General features: G+C 33.4%; 1 protein-coding gene across 1 annotated transcript in view; it reads left to right on the top strand.

Annotated features, from left to right (window-relative positions):
• Window positions 1-20,314, top strand: part of AGPS (alkylglycerone phosphate synthase) — a 144,006-nt gene that overhangs the window by 74,516 nt on the left and 49,176 nt on the right. The window contains exons 11-12 of the mRNA XM_027127360.1: window positions 8,540-8,667; window positions 18,281-18,332. Of these exons, the coding sequence (XP_026983161.1) occupies window positions 8,540-8,667; window positions 18,281-18,332 (180 nt within the window). The remainder of the gene's footprint in view (window positions 1-8,539; window positions 8,668-18,280; window positions 18,333-20,314) is intronic.

Genomic DNA, 20,314 nt, shown 5'->3' with positions numbered 1-20,314 from the left:
AATGCTGTGTTTACAGTTTTCTTCAGGATCATGGTTGGTTTTGTGGGGGATACTTTTCATCAGCAGAAAAGCTATTATTTCCATTTTCTGATGTTTTGCAGTAGTTTTGTATGGATTTGGTCTGCTTTTTTCTGTTCCTGTTATTACTTGGAAAGGGTTCCTAGTTTGAGAGTGTTCTGTTCTGTCACTTCTACCCTCTTTTGTGCTATTTGCTTTATAGATGGTGGTGTTTTTGGTGGGAGAAGCCATGACATGTCCTGTTTCTCTTTCATTTCTATGAGATCTTTAATTTTCCTCCTAATTTTATTCTTTCCCTCCACTGCCTTGTCTCCAAGGAGTACCACACTCCTCTAATTTGATGCTTCTTTGAAGATACTTCCCTTACTTCTCCAAGGGTGTCATTTCTGGTTACTTCCATTTTCAAACCCCTCCTCATAGCCAGGGTTATGGATTACCAAGTCTTATACAGTATTTGGAGTTTATTGTTGCACTTTTGCTTTCTGGGGTTGATTTTGTCTCTGCTTACTTTAAGTCCTCTGCTACCCTCTACTCTTTCTTAGGGAGTCTTCTAAACCCCCCCCCCCCTTACTCACTTTCTGCCCTTATAAGCTTGTAGTAGCTGGAAGGCTGTAGAAGGTCTGTTGGAGTTTTTTCTTTTTATCTCTACTTATGGGTAATTAGAAAGTCTTAGTGTTTTCTTGTCTCCTTTTAATACTAAAGTGTATGTCCTGTGTGGTTTTATTTGTTTTCCTTGTTGATTTTCATGTTTGGGGGGAGGAGGGTAGAGGGAGAGAGAAGATTCAGAATCAAATGATTACCTTTCTTCTCAGTCCTGAGGTCACCTGAACGTATATTTTCAAATTATGAAAGATTTTATTTACGTCAAGCAAATACTTGCATTTTGTATTAGCTAGTAGTTGAAGCTTTCAGTTTTCTTAAGAGCACTATATTTGAAATTATAAAACAAAATTCTAAAATTTACAGTAACATATTTTTATTGAAACAGAAAGTGAATGACATGAGCCTCTATGATGTCACATTGCCATGGAGTTGTTTACAAACAATTATATAAAGTGGATATAAAATATTGGTATAATGTGCATATAATCAAGTGATAAGTAATCTAAGTAGTTTTATATCACTCCACTGACATAAAATTCTCAGAGCAAAAGAATCAATAAATATAATAAAGCCCAACAGAAGTGAGCCTTTCAATGAAGTGAATTTAGATGTAAACATTTATGATTGGATTAATTTGAATATAAGTCTGGATGGAAGAACTGCCTAGTGCCAGACTGCATTTGGGACTTGGATGGAGTTTTCTTTTACAGTGGGGACCCCCCCCCAACCCCTAACCCCTGCTGCAGAACTCATAGCTGGATAGTTGCACAGACTAGCCTTGGTCATTTCATTAACCTTGCAACAATGCAAAGCCTCATTTTACTAATTTTTATTTTTTAACCTTACTTATAGTGTTATGGTGGGTTTTACCACTTTAGAATGCATGCTATACATATGAGGCAATATGGGTGTACAGAAATTTAAGGCGTGGTCACTTCTTACTAGTACCTTAGAATTTGGGTGTAGAATTAGAATTTTAAGGAAAGTTTGCCAATGTTTCATACATATATATTTTTAAATAAACTTTTTGAGTAAGTAATTACATGTACAAAGTTAAAATATGTACATACATGTACAAAATTCAAAAGGTACAAAAGATGCATAGGGAAAAATCTGCCTTCTATCCCTGTCTTTTAGGCATCTCCCTTGCCCAGAGTAAACACTTTTGCTATTTATAAGCGTATATGTATGTTTTTAAAAACAGAAATGGGAGTTTACTACTCTTTGATTTATACTTAATTTTATAATGCTCACTTCAAATCATCACATTTAGAACCACTTCATTCTTTTTGGCAGCTACCTGATATTCCATTGGTATGTACTCTGTTCTATTTAAGCAGACCCTCATTGATTGGCTTTTAAATGGTTTCTGATTTTTTCTTTGGATTATATTTAGGTTATATTATATGCAGTAATTTATAGAAATATTTTCAAATGGCTTTATTTCTGAGATGTAAAGAAATATTTCACAAAAAGTCAGGAACTTGGAGTTTAATTTTATTTATTTTTTATTTTATTTTTTTTAAAGATTCTTTTTTTTTTAAATTTTTTTCAAACTTTACTTATTTAATTTTGGCTGCATTGGTTCTTCCTTGCTGCGCGTGGGCTTTCTCTAGTTACGGTGAGTGGGGGCTACTCTTCGTTGTGGTGCGCGGGCTTCTCCTTGCGGTGGCTTCTCTTGTGGTAGAGCATGGGCTCTAGGCACACAGGCTTCAGTAGTTGTGGCACATGGGCTCAGTAGTTGTGGCTTGTGGGCTCTAAAGCACAGGCTCAGTATTTGGGGCGCGCGGGCTTAGTTGCTCCGTGACACGTGGGATCTTCCCGGACCAGGGCTCGAACCCTTGTCCGCTGCCTTGGCAGGCAGATTCTTAACCACTGAGCCACCAGGGAAGTCCCTGGAGTTTAATTTTAAATAGAGAAGTTTTCCTGTCTAAAAGCAAGGCTTATACTAACCTTCTTTTCACAGTTTTCCTGCTTGAGTTTATTTATTTATTTACTTTTTTATTGGAGAAAAATTGCTTTACAATGTTGTATTAGTTTCTGCTGTACAGTGAAGTGAATCAGCTATATGTATACATATATCCCCTTCCTCTTGGACCTCCCTCCCACTCCCAACCCCCAACTTTCTTTTCCTTAATGAATTTCAACCTGGTGACTTTTGAGTTTGAACAAGTATTTATTAAAGTTTTCTGTAGTCTGCGGAGAGATTAGAATAAATAGAAAAGATGATTCATGCCTTTAGGAACTATGCCTGACAAATTTCAGTTTGTTTGTAGAAACAACTTTCAGCATGAGGTGTTAATTCTAAGACTACCAGGAACTTTGAAAAATGTTGAAAAGAGTAGAAAAATTACAAATAAGCTTAGGGATGGCGTCAGTATAGTGGCAGAAGAATTAGCAACTTTAAAAATTAAAGTGATACTACTTGTCTTGGTAAGAAAGAATAGGTGTAATAGATAATTCTGTGTTGGTGGATGAGAAGGCAGCATAGTCTGTCAGCCTTATGCCTCTTTCTGGCAAAGGTTTAGAGTTCGTTTAGACTCTTTCTGTAGCCTAAGATACCTGTTTCTAAAAATACCCCTATTTCTAAAATGTATGGCTCATAGCTCCTTGTTTAAGAAGATAACTCTGAAGTTTCCTTTGTTTTATTGAGATATAATTTACATACCATAAAATTCACCTGTTTAAAATGTATCCCTTAGAAAGGATAGTTGCTAGGGTTATTGTTTGAGATTTTTTGTGAGCTTAGGAGGGGTCCCCCCCACTGTACCCCCTACCCTAGTTTTATTGAGCAATAATTGACATACATCCCTGTATAAGTTTAAGGTGTACAGCATGATGGTTTGATTTACATATATTGTGAAATGATGACCACAATAGGTTTAGTTAACATCCATCATCTCATATAGATACAATAAAAAAAAATGAAAAAAATTTCTTCTTGTGATGAGAACTCTGAGGATCTACTCTCTTAACAACTTTCTTGTATATCATACAGCAGCGTTAACAGTAGTCATCATGTTGTACATTACATCCCTGATACTTATTTATCTTATAACTGAAAGTTTGTACCTTTTGACCACCTTCCTGCCCCTACCCTCTGCCTTTGGTAACCACAAATCTGATGTCTTTTTCTGTGAGTTTGGTGTATTTTTATTGTTTGTTTATTTTTATTAGCTTCCACATAAAAGTGAAATAATACTTGTCTTCCTCTATCTGACTTATTTAACTTACATAATGCCTTCAAGGTCTATCCATGTTGTCACAAATGGTGGGATTTCCTCATTTTTTTATGCCTGAATAATACTGCATTGTATATATATACCACAACTTCTTTATCCATTCATTCATCGATGAACACTTTGGCTATTGTAAATAATGCTGCTATGAACGTGGGGGGGGGGTGCAAATATCTTTTTGAGTTAGTGTTTTTGTTTCTTTCAGATATATTCCCAGAAGTGGAATTGCTGGATCATATGGTAGTTGGATCATATGGTAGTTCATGTTTAATTTTTTTAGGAACCTTCATACTGTTTTCCATAGTGGCTGCACCGATTTATAATCCTACCAACAGTGCACAAGGGTTCCCTTTTCTCCATATCCATGCCAGTGTTTGTTATTTCTTATCTTTTTGATAATGGCCATTCTGGAAGGTGTGAGGTGATATCTCTTTGTGGTTTCAATTTGCTTTCCCCTAGTGATGTTGAACATCTTTCCATGTACCTGTTGGCCATTTGTATTTCTTCTTTGGAAAAATGTCTATTCAGGTCCTTTGCCTGTTTTTTTAATTGAATTATTTGTTTTTTGCTATTGAGTTGTATGAGTTCTTTATATATTTTAGATATTAACTTCTTATCAGATACATAGTTTGCATATATTTTTTCCAATTCTGTAGGTTGTCTTTTTACTTTGTTTATGGTTTCTTTTGCTGTGCAGAAAGAATCTTTTCAGTTTGATGTAGTCCCACTTATTTATTTTTTATTTTGTTGCTTGTGCTTTAGGTGTGATTTCCAAAAAATCATTACCAATACATATTTCAGGGAGCTTTTCCCCTATGTTTTCTTCTGGGAGCTTCATGGTTTCAGATCTTACATACAAGCCTTTAAACATTTGAGTTAATTTTTTTGAGTGGTGTAAGATAGGGGTCAGGTTTCATTCTTTTACATGTCAATGTCCAGTTTTCCCAGCACCATTTATTAAAGAGACTGTGTTTTCTCCTTTGAGTACTATCAGCTCCTTTGTCAAATATTATATGACTGTATACGCTTGGGTTTATTTCTGGGCTCTTAATTCTGTTCCATTGATCTGTTTGTTTTTATTCCAGTACCATACTCTTTACTATAGCTTTAGAGTATAGCTTGAAATCAGTAAGTGTGATGCCTTCTGCTTTGTTCTTCTTTCTCAGAATTTCTTTGGCTATTTGGAGTCTTTTGTGGTTCCATATAAGTTTTAGGAGTGTTTTTTTGTTTGTTTGTTTTTCTGTAAAAAATGCCATTGGAATCTTGATGGGAATTGCATTGAGTCTGTAGATGTCTTTTGGTAGTACTGACATTTTAACAATACTAATTTTTTCAACCCATGAATGAACACAGGACACCTTTCCATTTACTTGTGTCTTCTTCAATTTTTTTTTTTTTTTTTGCGGTAGGCGGGCCTCTCACTGTTGTGGCCTCTCCCGTTGTGGAGCACAGGCTCCGGACGCGCAGGCTCAGCGGCCATGGCTCACGGGCCCAGCTGCTCCGCGGCATGTGGGATCTTCCCGGACCGGGGCACGAACCCGTGTCCCCTGCATCAGCAGGCGGATTCTCAACCACTACTCCACCAGGGAAGCCCCAATTTTTTTTTTTTTTCCCCATCAGTGTCTTAGTTTTCAGAGTAGAGATCTTTTACCTCCCTGGTTAAATTTATTCCTAAGTATTTTATTGCTTTTGATGCTCTTGTAAATGGGATTAATTTCTTTATCTCTCTCTCAGAAAATTCACTGTTAATGTATAGAAACGCTTCTGTTTTGTATGTTAATTTTGTATCCTGCAACTGTACTGAATTTGCTGATTAGTTTGAATAGTTTTTTGGTTGACTCTTTAGGGTTTTCTGTACAGTTGTTCCTCAGTATCTGCAGGGGATTGCTTCCAGAAACCCCTGCAGATAACAGAATTTGCAGATGTTTATCTCTTATATAAAATGGCATGGTATAGCCAGCCATATATAAAATCAGGTCATCTACAAATAGAGACAGTTTTACTTCTTCCTTTCCAGTTTTTATGCCTTTTATGTTTTTCTCTTGCCTGGTCGCTGTACCTAGGACTTCCAGTATCCCCAGGTTTCTACCAGGCAAACAGCTGGCCTGCAATTTTGCCTATATCTCCAATAAATTTATCTATGTCTTCCCAATTACCTTTTACCACATCCTCCACTGTTTTCAAGAGTATTCTTGAAACTTCTTGAACTTCTTCATGCTCTGTTGCAAGTAATCTTCGAAAAAAAGATTGGGAGCTGTTTTATGGCTTATTTCTTCCTCTGGCAAAATCTCTGAGCTAAGGCTGTGGAGGTGGGTGTGGGGACAGTGGCATGTTTTTCTCTGAGGACACCCTTACTTTAGAAACTAAGTGCTGGGGAGAAGGAGGAAGGAAAGTAGGTCTTGGTTTGCTTCTCCTGGCAAGATACCAGCCCTTTACAAGCCAGGGCAAAGGGTTGGGACCATAGGCTTAGTGCATCACTCAAAGTAGAGTCTCTGTCCCACCAGTTTAGGCTGGGTGCAAGAAGTGAGCCCCTCCTCACCTCTTAGCTGCCCTTGCCTAGAACTTAGTCTCAGGAAAGGTAGCTGAGGTAGAATGTTACATGGAATAGGGTCAAAGGTTTTTTGAAATTAAGAAAGTTTGTGTATCTATTCAAGAGAAAGGAAGACATATATCTACATACAAACTTTTACACCTATATTTGTAGTAGCATTATTCATAGTAGCCAAAATACGGAAACCTGTGGAACTTTCAGCCTCACCCCCTGACCTCTAGGGAGGGGAGGGGAGGGGAGAGGAGAGGAGAGGAGAGGAGCAGCTGGAAGTTGAATTAGTCACCCATATCTGTGGTTTAGTCATCATGCCTGTGTAATGAAGCCTCCATAAAAATCCCTAAATTATGAGTTTCAGAGGACTACTGGGTTGGTAAACACATGGAAGTGCCGGGAGGGTGGTGTATCTGGAGAGGGCTTGGGAACTCTGCACCTTTTCCCCCATACTTTGTTCTGTGCATCTCTTCTGTTTGATTGTTCCTGAGTTGTTTCCTTTTATAACAAGCTGGTAATTGAGTTTAAAAAAAAAAAAAAGTAGAAACCCAAATGTCCATACCATACAATGGAATAATATCCAGCAATTAAAAGGAATGAAGTACTTAGTGCATGCTACAACATGGATGAACCTTGAAAACATTTAAATGAAAGTAGCCAGTCACAAAAAGCCACATATTGTAAGATTCTATTTATATGAAATGCTCGGAATAGGCAAATTTCTGGAGAGAAAGTATACTGGTGTTTGTCTAGGGCTGAGGTGTGTGTGGGGAAAATGGGTATGGGATTTATTTTTTGGGGTGATGAAAATGTTGTAAACTTAGATAGTAGTGATAGTTGCATATATCTGTAAATAGTTTAAAGCCATTGAATTTTACATTCTAAATAGGTGAATTTTATTGTCTGTGAATTATATCTCAATAAAGATGCTAAAATAAAAGAGAAAGTCTAGTCACTCTTACTGTCTTTTAAAATGTACAAGATATATCTATCTTTTTATTCAAATATTAGTCAGGCCAACTTTCCAGAGCTTTTGTGATTTTACAAATCATAATAGGTTTGTATTTGCTATCTAAGTAGGAAATCATTTGTATATCTGACAAACATATTGTGATATAATGTAGTTTACTCTTTGTGGACTCGTAGTTTTTAATCTTCTACAGTATTATATATTAACATTTTATTTTAGGTATATTATAAATTTATTGGAAGCATTGATTTTTGTGATACTTTTAACTTATTTCTAATATTGTAATTAAGTTCTATAATTTTGTATTTCCCTTTCATTCTTTTTTTCATGATTCTAAGAAAATTTACTTAATAGTATTAATAATAATTCATATCATTTGTACATTAGAAAGCACTGATTTTGAAAGCTTGGCTTCTTGAATGCAATTATTTTTAACCATGTCTCTTCAAATATTTTAGCGTAGCTATTTAGATCATGTAGTTATATTTAACTTGCATTTTTCCTCTCTGATTTGTCCTCCACTCCTCCATGTAAGAAAGAAAAGGACATTTGTTTCATTGATGGTCCTCTTCTGTTAGCTATTTATAACTATTTTGTCTCTGAAATATGTTTTTTTTTTCTTCTAAGGGCATCTTAATATTGCCTTTATCTTTTCTTCGTATGAATTCTTAGGAAAAAAGGCAAAGTGTAATAGTCTCTCTAATTTCTTGTGTCAACTTAAATTCTCATAGAAAATTAGATTCTTTTTGCCCCAATAAATTGTTGTCATAGTAAAAATAGGTTCAACTATCAAAATATACTTTTGTTTGAATGCATATGAGATATAAAAACCTGTTGTTTTTCAGATTTAAATTTTAATAAGTTGTAATACTTTAAAAACTATTTAAAATTAACCTCTTTGGAGAAAGGTTACCTTAAAAATGTTTTAAAATATTTATATATAACTAAGAAAAATGTATTCCAAAAACTTTTTTTAGAAATTATAAAATTTGCTTAGATGTTTTTCTGGAAGGACTTGAGTAGCCATTATTCCCCACATAGAATAGATTAAATAGATTTAAATACGATTAATAGAATAAATTAGTAGAATAAATAGATAAAGTAGATTTAAATATGATTTAGAAAATTGGCATGTGATATATTGGATTATTCCCCCTTCTTTTTCAGGAACTCTTGGTGTGATAACAGAAGCTACAATAAAAATCAGACCAATCCCTGAATACCAAAAGTATGGCTCAGTAGCTTTCCCTAATTTTGAACGAGGAGTAGCCTGTTTAAGAGAAATTGCAAAACAGGTAAAAACAAAAACAAAAACCCACCCATATATATTTATATTTTAAAAATTCTGCTGCATAATTGATTTTGATATGTCACATATAATTTTCATATTTAGTTGTGTTATATTTGTGATTTTTTACCCAGTTCTATATGAAAAAGTAATGTTGTAAAATCATCCCTTTAAGTTCAGTTGCTATTTCTTTGAGTAATTATACACCTATTTCTTGGTTTAAAGAATGCTGTACAATTTTAAGACAAGGTAAGGTATGTACCTGAGTTGATGGCTTCAAATGTCTCTGCCTTTTATTGAATGTTTTCTTAAGTTATTTTTGGGTAAGATATTTTGTGATTAATTGCAGTAATATTGCATTTTTCTTAAGATATTTATTGAAATTAAAATAATTGGCTGAATATTAATGGCCCCAAAATACAGAAATTAAATATAAGTAATCAAACTTTATCAGTTCTTAGAATGTGCTGCTACTAGGCCTTGCTTGTTTTTAAATATTTCCTTAGCTATATCTTAAAGTAAGTAATATAATATAGTATAACATAATACAAGATATTTAGATATAAGCTAAGAAGAATTCCCACTTTCCCTTTCTTTAAAAAAAGGGATATATTGTCAAGGGTTTTAAAAAGACTAAATAATGCCAAGTAATTTTATTTCTTCGTTAGTTGTGTGTATCAGTGTGGGAGTTCTTGCGTTTCTTTAGACATTTGGTTCGTTGTTTAAACTATAATGGTTTGTGAAAAAATTCTTATTTCAACATTTCCCAGCAGGGAGGAAGTCAAGGGAATATACTCCAGCCTCTCTCTTCTTGCTTTCTCCAAACTCAGAGTTCTTAAATACTTCCCATCAGCTATACCCAATTTGAATCTTGAGTGCAAGGGAGCTTTCTGATGTGACCCATATAGGTCAGCTTCTGGGTATTCAGAGTAGGGTGGAGGGAGGATCTGATAAGGAAAAAGAGTGGTATCTAGCAAGTACTCCGTTTCATTGCGGACTTTGTAAGATAATAATATTTCATTCTCAAATGTTGCTCTTACTGAGTCTTATCTTTATACCATTCCAAGAGAACCAAACCACTATTAATGTTTTAAAGATATATAAAATGAGTAAAAAAAAATGTTATATTTACCCACATATTTACCATTTCCAGTGCTCTTTATTCCATACACTCAGTTTTGCCTTCTGAGACACTCATTCTTTCTTACAGTTTCTCACTTTTAAGAAGTCCAACTATATGATCACCTAATCTAACAGTTGAGAAGGGTAATTTTTATAATTTCCAAGTAGCTTCAGTTACTTATCATTAGATTGCTTTTTCCCCTCATCAAGATTTAGTCATAGGCTCCTTAATCTTGGTTGTCTTACTCCTAGGTAAAGGGAAGAGTTTTAAAAGACACGTATAGTCATGGAATGAACATTCTTGAACTTGTGGCAGGTTACTTTGGTGGTGTTAACGCAGAAGTGATGTTGAAATCCTTAAGAGCTCCTAATTCACTTGAACTTTGAGGATATTATGTTACGGTTAAGGAGCTAGTATTATGCTATGTTTGCTAAAATAACGAGATGGCAGTAATATTTAAAAGTAGAATTATTGAGTGAAGGAGTGGAGATAAGTTTTAGATGTAAATATTTGAGCACCGAGCAGTAAAGTTCACGTGTGTTCTGATAATTTGTTGCTAAACCCTTCCTTCACTTAAAGGCCAAGGAAGTAACTTCGAATTTAAGATACCTCAGGTATTAAGAAACAAAAGAAGTACTTGAAGAGCCTTATGGTTTTGCCTGTGAATTCATTCCTAGAAGAATGGGAAACTAGGTGTTTTTTTGTTCTTTTTAAGAAAATAACCATAAATTCACCAATTAAAAATCAAAATAAAAGCAAATATTTTCCATAAATAGATATTTTCTGATTAATTTCAAATCTTCCTTAATGAGATATTTTTTATTCTAGTGTTTTCAATTTGTATTGTAGTTCATTCTTTGTGTTAACTACTTTTATTTTTATTTACTTTTCATCTTTGTCAAGCTTGACTATATCCCTCCAAGAAAAGCTTTATTATTAAAGATACAGTTTATATTGTCCCTCTTGTTCAAGTTGTGAATGGCATGTTTTTAGTTGACCATTATTGCCTCCATTTTTTTTATGGCAAAATAAACATGAATGCCAAATTAGATTTTTAAAATAATTATAGAATTTATAAAACTAGTCTGATTTGTATGTATTTTTAACAGAAGATCTTAATGAGTACACACTCCGTCTATCTTGGCCAACTCTGCCCCTTCACAATACCTCCCCTCTGTTGAACACAGATTTAGTAGACTTGTTAAAAAGTGTTGTTATATGATCTTTGGAATAGAAGTAGACATATTTTATGCTTTCCTGAGTACTCCATCTGCTTTTCTGCATTAAAAATACTCACATGTAAATCTGTCTTAGGTTTCATTAATGAGAAATGGTGTACAAATATGTCAAAATCCTTAATTTATAATTTCACTAAAATTGGAAATATTGAATTTAAACATAAATAGTTGGTGCAATTTGTTGCAGTTTTTGTTACAATTTAATATGCTCCTGATAGAAAGTAACAGATAAGAGCTACTTGTGATAATGAAAGGCAGGTGGTAACATTTTTCTTCATCTTTGCATAAATCAGTAAAAGTTTTTTTAAAAATTCTTTGTATATTTACAATATGACCATAATCTAAATTCACTACACAAAACTATATTGAATATATATATATCTTGGGATAAATAAAGGTGATGATTGATAGAAAGTGCCACCCTGTGGTTAAAAACCAGGTCAAAAAGAAAGCTCCTTTCTAATCTATAGTTTTAATAATTTGGTTCTCTGTAATTAGTAGTAGGTAATTTTTAGAGACAAAAATACCATGTAATTGGAAAGCTTGCCTTACTTGAAACTGATTGAAAAGTCTAGATAGATAATATTTCATTCTCAAATGTTGCTCTTATGAATGAAACACTTGCTAAGAATAGTTACTGGGATTTGGAAATATTCCACTATTTGGGGAACCTGCATTTTTTACTCTTGTTATACTGCACATATAGAGAGGCATTCCCTTTCCTGGAAATGGGTAAATGTATTATGTTTAGGGACATTTATATATTAGTTTATAGAGTATACAAATCTCATGTGTCAAGAACGGTACTGTATATGCTGCCCTGCTTTATAACAGTATTCTCAAGCAGAAAAATGGAGAAAATTATCAGGTTTTGGCACTAGTCATTGTTCAGTTTGTGATTTGGAATTTCAGTTGATTGCAAGAAAATTAAGATCCATTAAAATAGATGGTACATGGTTTACGATTGTGCCAAATTCTTGATTGAGTAATGAGTTGGCTGCTTGTAATTCCTCACTGTCATTTCATAGCACTTCCATTTTTGCACTGTTTTCAGACTCAAGTTGCTTTTGGATGAGTATCTTTTGGAAAGGAGCAGACATGATTGTTCACAGATAGCTAAGTGGGCTCTGTGTATATTTTTATCTCTATTCTTACTGAAGGAAATAAATAAAGCAACTTTGTACTGGCAGCAGAAGGATTCTACTAAGGTCACTCATCTCTGATCTTTGTCCATGTGAGGAATTGTCCTCTTTCAGTACTTCACTGCCTTGTGAGGAGCTAGAAAGGAAGATTTAGTGGAAGATTAATGTGATTCTATCTCATAAGTGGCAGTCCAGTAGAATCTCCAGCTTTACTCAGTAGATGGGTAAGTGGCTTTTAAGATTTTCTCAGAGAGTAGATTTCCTACTGTAGCTTCTCAAGAGGGGGGAAAATTGTGTTTTTTAATCAGAATATCAGTGTCAGATATAATATTTTATTTTTCTCTTTTATTGTTTGTTTTAAAATGGCAAGTATGTTTTTACAAGGGTTGAAGGGAACATGGAGTGTTGAAACAAGTTCAAAGGCAATTTACAAAGTTTGGGATCTTCCCCCACCATTTGCCAATAAACACTTAGGAGTTATGCCTTGTTGTATTGAGAGAGGACCAATTTGTTCCATTATGAGGAAACATTGACTGTCTGTATGTGGCATGGATTAGTACAAATTCCTCTGAAAACTGTATTTCTCAGTATCAGAACTAGGTTTTTTAGAATTACAGATTAAAAGGCAGCTTTTTCTTTTGACAAGGGATGGCCCTTTCTACCTACCATCACTTTTATTTTAAACAATTTTAAACTGATAGGGTATTTTTTTCTAGTGAGTTTAGACCGTAATTTCAGAAGATATACATAGCTCATGTCTGACACTTCAGACTGTTATATCTCAATTCTGAATTGTTCTGTTTTCAACTTGATTTATCCTGTAGGGGTTCAAATAAATTGAAAAGAGTTAGGTTTAGCACTTATATTGTAAAACATTTAAAACTTACTTATATTAAGTGATAATTCTTGGAGATAATTTGTTACATATAGAAAATGGAATTGTTATTTTAAATCATTTTTTGATGTCATGTTTTTCTCCCTCTGAAGCAGAGAGAATAACCTAGCCAAATGTTTGGTTAATTGGATTCTTTACTGTGTGATCCAGCAAAATGTATCAGACTTGAGGACAGTTATGAGACATGCTCTAGTCATTACACCTTTACTAAACTGAAAATGTACAATTTTGACCAGGAGACTGTTTGGCATTAACTTTTGCCCCTTCCCTTAACATAAGTGGAGGGAAATATCTACCCTGTATTATGTATTTGTTTCATTCTTTAAAATGAAGAGATAATTCTCTTGCTAAAAAAGTTCTTGTTTACAGTGTAGATTCCTGGCTATAAGCCAGTATATCCTTTATAATAGGATTAACCAGTTTACCAGTAGCCTTAAATATTGCATGATTTCATCTGTGGTGTCAATTCCTATTTATTATTAGAGGAAGAACTAATTCTGTGTACATTTTAAGCTTTTATACCTAGAAATTTGTATTTAACAGAATTCTCTTCTTTTACATATCCTTTTTTTGAACTTTTAAAATTAATTTATTAATTAATATCATTTATTTTATTGTGTTTTTTATGTGGGAGAGTATGTTTTTAACTTTATATCCGACATAGTGCAGTTGATATTATGTAAGTTAAATAGACATGGTTTCTGTCTTCTAACAGTCACCAAAGATACTGCATATCATGATAAAATTTTCTGTGCTTAAATTTTTGTATAGCCGTATACAAGGGGTTTGGTATTGAAGCATTAGCTTCTGATACAGTATGTTAGTAGACTATCTCCAGAATAGTTTTAAGGCTCAGGAACTAGGGCCATTCCGGAGTCTATACTGAAAGTTTGATTTACTCCTTGAAAAAACGAACCTTTTCAATTCAAAGGTTATTCATTTTTTAACCAAGATACCAGAGATAGAGGACTGCCACTCAGTGCTTATATTTTATAGTTTATCCTTATGAAGTTAGAAGAAATCACGCAGATGTATGAAACATGTTAATATTGAATTTCTTTCGCCAGTAGCTAGTAAACTAAGATACCTCCTCGAACAAAGTGTCTCATCTGAAGTGCGAGTTCTGGTTTTCCCTGTGACAAGAAAGCAATATGACTTAGTTCCATAAAAACAAATTTTGCAGAAATCTTTTGATGTGTTTCTTATAAGACTAATTAGAGTGGTTGTTTTTTATTTTTCAGGTTACATATTCAAGTAAATTCCTGGTTGTAGCATCATTAAAGGGAAGAAATTGGCAGCAATTTGACTTAGTCAGTCATATACCCATGCTTTGAGGTCACTGTGGTTTATTTATTTCTTCTTTGCTCAGATAAAACAAAGATATTGATATTTATTTATTAGTCCATAATGAGTTTCTCATGATTTTTTTTAGACTATTTACTAAAGTATAAAGTACAAGCAGGTGACCTAAGCGATTTTAGTCAGAGTGCATTTATCATAATAAAAACAAAATCAGTTATTTCATTAACTCCACTTCAAGTAAGCAATTTTTGTTTGAGTGTTCCTTAAATACCCTGAATGTATCATCAACCCACCATTAAAATTTCTAGGTAAAAATATCCCCTCTCAGGTTAGTTCTGATCACCTACCACCAGGGGTCACTTTAACTCAAGGACCCTTTTCCCCTTTCCTCATCTATGGAATACTCTAGCAGAGCATAATTGTATAGCACGGGATTGAATTTAGAGCTCAAATTCTCAGAATTTGTGATGTCTTTAACTTTTAAAGGCGTTATTTTGAATTTTTTTTACTTACCAAAGTAGTTTTATAGCATTAAAATATAACCTAATCTTAACTGTAAGTATAGTAACCTAGTTTGAATGTTTTTTAAGAATAGTAATATTGTTTTGGTTTTTTGATTATAAGGACTCCTATTTAATTAGGTGTCATGACTTCTGATTTAAAATTCTAAGAAACTTTTCCTCCTTTGTATTTTTAGAATGATGCATAGTGACTTACAGATTATTTGCTGGAGAATCTAAAGTAATCTTGATGCTGTGCTTTGCTTATGAGAATTTACTTGTGACAATAACTGAAAAACTCCATTCACTGACTTTTTAAAAAATGTGGCACTATTAAAACATGAGACTTACTAAAGCTGTTGGTTTGATTTTGATAATTTTTAAAAGTCAGTGTTGAAAGTGAATTTAATATTTATTATCTAGGTACAAAAAGCTTTCTATAGCTTTTAATTCTTTTTTCGATATATTAGTATGTAATCAACTCTGCCTCAGTATAAATAGGAACAGTGGATGACTGACTAGTTTATATAACTCAGCTGTCAAGGTAAAATCATATTCAATATAATTGAATATCAGTTGCTGTATGTAGCAAGTGCCCTGAAACAAGTTTCTCACTTATTTTTTCAACTTTTATTTGAAAATTTTAAGCATACACAAACTTTGAAAGAATAGTACAGTGGTCACCTGTATATTCATCTTGTATATGCAAAAATTACTAACTTTTTGCTGTTTGTTTTACATATTTGTGTATTTTTCCTTGACCATTTGAAATTAAGTTGCATTATGACATTTGACTTCCAAATACTTCAGTATATATCTTCTGAAAATTAAGGTGTTCTTTTTTATAGCCACAATACCATTATCATGTCTAAGAAAATCAGCAGTACTTTTTCCCTGGTTTTCTTTTTTTAAATTAATTTTCAAATTTTTGTACAATTTTTAAAGACTGCTTTCCATTTATAATTACTACAAAATATTGGCTGTATTCCCTGTGTTGTACAATACATCCTTGAGCCTGTCTTACACCCAATAGATTGTACCTCCACCCCTATATCCACCCCACCACTCCAGCTGATAACCACTAGTTTGTTCTCTATGTCAGTCCAGCAGTAATTTCTTAATGCCATCTAGTATTCATTCTATAATCAATTATTCCAGTTGTCCCCAAAATGTATTTTGTGGATAGTCTTTCAAACTAAGATCTTATCAAGGCCTACATATTGTATTTTAGTTGTTTCAGAGATTGAATTCCACTAGAAATTTACTATAAATGTAATATGCTTTTTTTCCATTTTCTGTTATATGTGTGCTTATGTGGGTTGTTTTCATTAATAACACCTGCTATAGATACAGGTGAAGTAGAATCTGAGTGGCAGTAAGAGATGGAATTTACAAGTTGTTGATAGGAATTTAAAAGTTTTTTTTCTAATAATGACAGAATGGCTCTGAATTCTTTCTCATATTTTACTGGTGTGCTTAAGCCCAAACATATAAATACATATGTTATGTGATATTCTGTTTATTTTATGAAGAAAAGAAACTTGGTCTACTCAGGCTTTATTTGTTTTATTTGAAGTTGATGTGCCTGTTTTAATAAAAATGTTTCAGGAAAATTGATTTTCCTTTAGTATTTTGGAAACTGGTCATATTTTTAGAAGCATTAACCCAACTACAAAGATACGTTTATACCAAGGTTTGAAAGTACTCAGGTTGTAGATTTTTAATTTTATTTTATAAATGTACTTTTACTAACACTGCAAAATAGCAAGTAAGATGGTTTTCATGTAATTTTTGTTTCAAATGTGACTTGAAAGCTCTGTGTAAGTATGTGTGTGTCTTTTGTGATTTTAATTTTTTTTATTTTTTTTGAGGCTGTGTGGCGTATTTGAAATATCGTTCATCTAGCTGGCAGGATATCTTGGTCCTAGTTCTGTCTTTACTGTTTTACAGTCATCTGACCTCAGGCATGTCTTTTAGTCTCTCTGGTTCTTACATCCTCATCTGTAAAATGGGGATAATACCAGTTTTGCTACCCCGACAAAGTTGTTTCTTATATTAAATAAAGACATATGAAAACAGCTTGTACACAATAGGATTCTATAAAATGTAAGGCAATAGGTTATTGTTACGTTAAGTATATAAATTACCTAATATTGTTCTTCAGATTTGGCAATGACTTTTTAAAAATATAGATTGTATTATCTCACCTTTAGTATCAAAGATGAGGAAATAAATTATACAGTGTTCAAAATAAGAATCTAACCAGTCATTTTCTTGGGTAAAATAAAGTATGTATTACGAGTGGTTTTATAAAATTAAGTATTTGTTCAATTAAAAAAAGCACATAATAGCAAAAATGTTATAACACACAGTTAAGGTATATATTTATAAGTTTTGTCCTTTTGAGTGATTCTATTTTCATAAATCTCAACATTGTGTTGATAAAGATTTTATTGATAAATGTTATTCAGAAGATAAATGTTTAAAAAGTTTATGACAGTCAAAATTTTGTGGTCTGAAAGCCGCTTCTTGGTGGAAGTTTAACCATGTTAAAAAGTTGTATAGAATATAAAAATCCCATTTAGGGTAAATCTCACTTAAATTCTTTGGAAAAACTGTAGCTAACTTAAACCTTGCTAGCGTTTGTATGGTAGTGTTGTAGCATCACAAAGTTAATTTGAATATTTGCTTTCTTCATTTTTCTTTCCTTGCAGCTTTTAGTGTGTGCCTAGATAAATATAACACAGGTGCAGTTTTAGATGTTTTAGATACATAATGTTATGCTTCAAGTTTTGTTGCTGTTTTCATACAAGTAACCTTGAAAGATCTTAGAATTCTGCACATTGTCTGATAGTTTTTCTACTTAAAATGGATTATGAGAAGGAATGAAAAGAAAGAACAAGTCCTTATCTATGAAGACATCTCAGTTAAATTTTTAAAGTGTTTGGCCCACAAAAATGCCACCACCATCTTCCTCATTTTAAAAGAGTATAAGAGCGCAGTGACCCATTATAGTTCATCAGTGGCATAATGCTCTAGGCATTGATTTTAGTTTATAAGTTTTCTACTTTGTTTTAAAATAATCTACTTTGAGGCCTAATATTTCCTTTAGGTATTTCCACAGGTCTTTGCTAGGCATTAAGCAGATCTTGCTGCAGATAAACTAAAGATCTGGCAACATGTGTATGTATATATATATTATGTACATAGATTTCTCCTCTCCAAATACTTTATAGAAGCCACTGATGTTTTATTTGTTGTCATAAAACTATATAAAAAGTTAACATTTTTTTTCCTGTATGTGTCCTTAGGAACTAAGCTCTTAATCTCAAATACAGAAAGATGACATTCATTTTCTACCTCTCTAGCTTCTTTACTGTATTAAATTTGTATCACATTTTTTTAATCTTTTTAAAACAGAGATGTGCTCCTGCATCTATTCGCCTCATGGACAACCAGCAATTTCAGTTTGGTAAGTAAGAAATGGTACTTTAAAAATCTGCTCACTAAGCCACAAAAACTTATGAAACACCAGTTATGTGCCAGGAAGAGTACTGAGTACAGAGATAGAAAGATAAATGTCATAGCTCCTGTCCTTCAGGAAGTTCTCAGTCTAATGAGGACAGACAGTTGTATAAATGCATGAGTGCAGGAGTGTTAGAGGTGATGTGAAAGAAGACTGCACTGGATACCCTGGTGCAGATGAAGGAGGGGTTGATCCTACTTGATTTTGCTTGAGATTGAGGCAGAGCGTGGGGAAAGGCTTCTTGAAGGAGTGATGCTTAGACAAAATCTTAAAAGGTGAATAGAAGTTTGCCTGAGACAGTCTCTTCTTTCCTACCAAATTTTTGTTCGCTTATCGGCAAAAAATATGAAATTGTAAAACCTTAATGGTGTGTTTGAACTTCTTCAGATAGTTCTGTGTGGCTCAAATAGACTGTAGGGTGAAAGTGGTTACAAGAGATAAAGCTGGATGGGTGGACTAGGGCTTTGCAGGATAGATTTGGGTTTTATCTTGTCAGAAGAGGGATATCTTTGTAGAGGGAATACAATAAATCAGCTTTATAGAAAGAAAGCTCATTCTGCTAGCATTATGCAGGATGGATTAGGATGGTGCAAGCATGAAGGAGGAGTTGAAATGGTTAAAAATACTGGGGGCTTTGTTCAAGGCAGCAGCAGTGGAGATAGAGAGTAAAGAATAGATATTCCAAAGAACAGTTTGTCAACTGGATGTGGAAGGTTAAATAAAGGGAAGAGTTTAGGGCAACTCCTGATGTCTGATTGATTGACTGGTGGATTGAATAACAGTCTAGAAGAAGAGATGATTTTGGGGAAAAGACATTACAAATGGGTTGTGTTTAAGTTGACCATGGAATATTCAGGTGGAGAATTCAGTAACAGTTAACCATGTTTCTTTTTCTTCCTATTTTGCTTAAAGTATTAAACTTTCTGACACGATTTATCATCTTATCAATTCTAGTTTTATTGCTTCTGAATTTTTCCATATGCTGAAATTTAGTTTGGAATTTAAGTTTATAGACATTAAGTACCCTCAAAATAGTCCCAGAATGATTGGTCAATAATAAATACTAAAGGCCAAGTTAGGCAGGCTTTTCTTTGGTGTATGAGTAGCTTAGATTTTAATTTAGGGAAGAATGATTATCATAATTATATAGAAATTGAACTAAGGAACTCAGGTTGATAACATAACATATCATAACATATCAAGGGTTCGTTTTAAAATTAGATTCTTCTAAGTCACAGCTTTTATTTCTTTAAGTAAATTACTTTCAAAATACTATACTACTGATAAAAGTTTAAGATAAATGTGTCCTATAAATGATGAAATAGTTAAATCAAATGAAAATCAAGACTCCTTTGTATTTTGGCCTGCATTCAGAGATCTAGGTTTGAAGAGAGCCATGTATCTATCTGATTAATAAGACTGTGTTATCCATTTATATGCTATAATGATAGTAAACTATGTTGGACATAGACACCTATGTAAAACTAATTATGATATGGCCAGATTTTATTTATAACTGGGATCTATAACAATTTAAACGTAGGTTCAAAGAAAGATCCTTTTGGTTATCTGTCATCCCTGTTCCACATTCTCATTGCTGTACCTAGGAACATGCTCTAATGTTGGTTCTACTCTCACTAGTCTTTAGTGTGTCTCCTCTCCTGCCCTTTACTTGGCCACCAGAGTGATCCTTTAGCAGTACAGATCTGATCATGCTTCTTGGCAGTCTGTAACCTTTTTGATTTCTCAGTATTTATTGAAGCTTTCCCACCTACATATCCTGCCATGACTTCATGATCAACCAACTAAATAACTCTTAGCACAGCAACGGGTGTCTGGGACCTTGTACCAACTGTATGGCTGATTGGTCAATGTTTGTACCGTATTGGTTGTTAACAAAGCACAAGCCTTATTATTAGTTGTTAATA

Source organism: Aethalodelphis obliquidens, unplaced genomic scaffold (genome assembly GCF_003676395.1).
Source record: "Aethalodelphis obliquidens isolate GAN/ISIS:26980383/991018 unplaced genomic scaffold, ASM367639v1 scaffold2, whole genome shotgun sequence".
NCBI classification, from domain to species: Eukaryota; Metazoa; Chordata; class Mammalia; order Artiodactyla; family Delphinidae; genus Aethalodelphis; species Aethalodelphis obliquidens.
The sequence above is the reverse complement of the archived record's forward strand: the minus strand, read 5'-3'. Positions and strand labels throughout refer to the sequence as shown.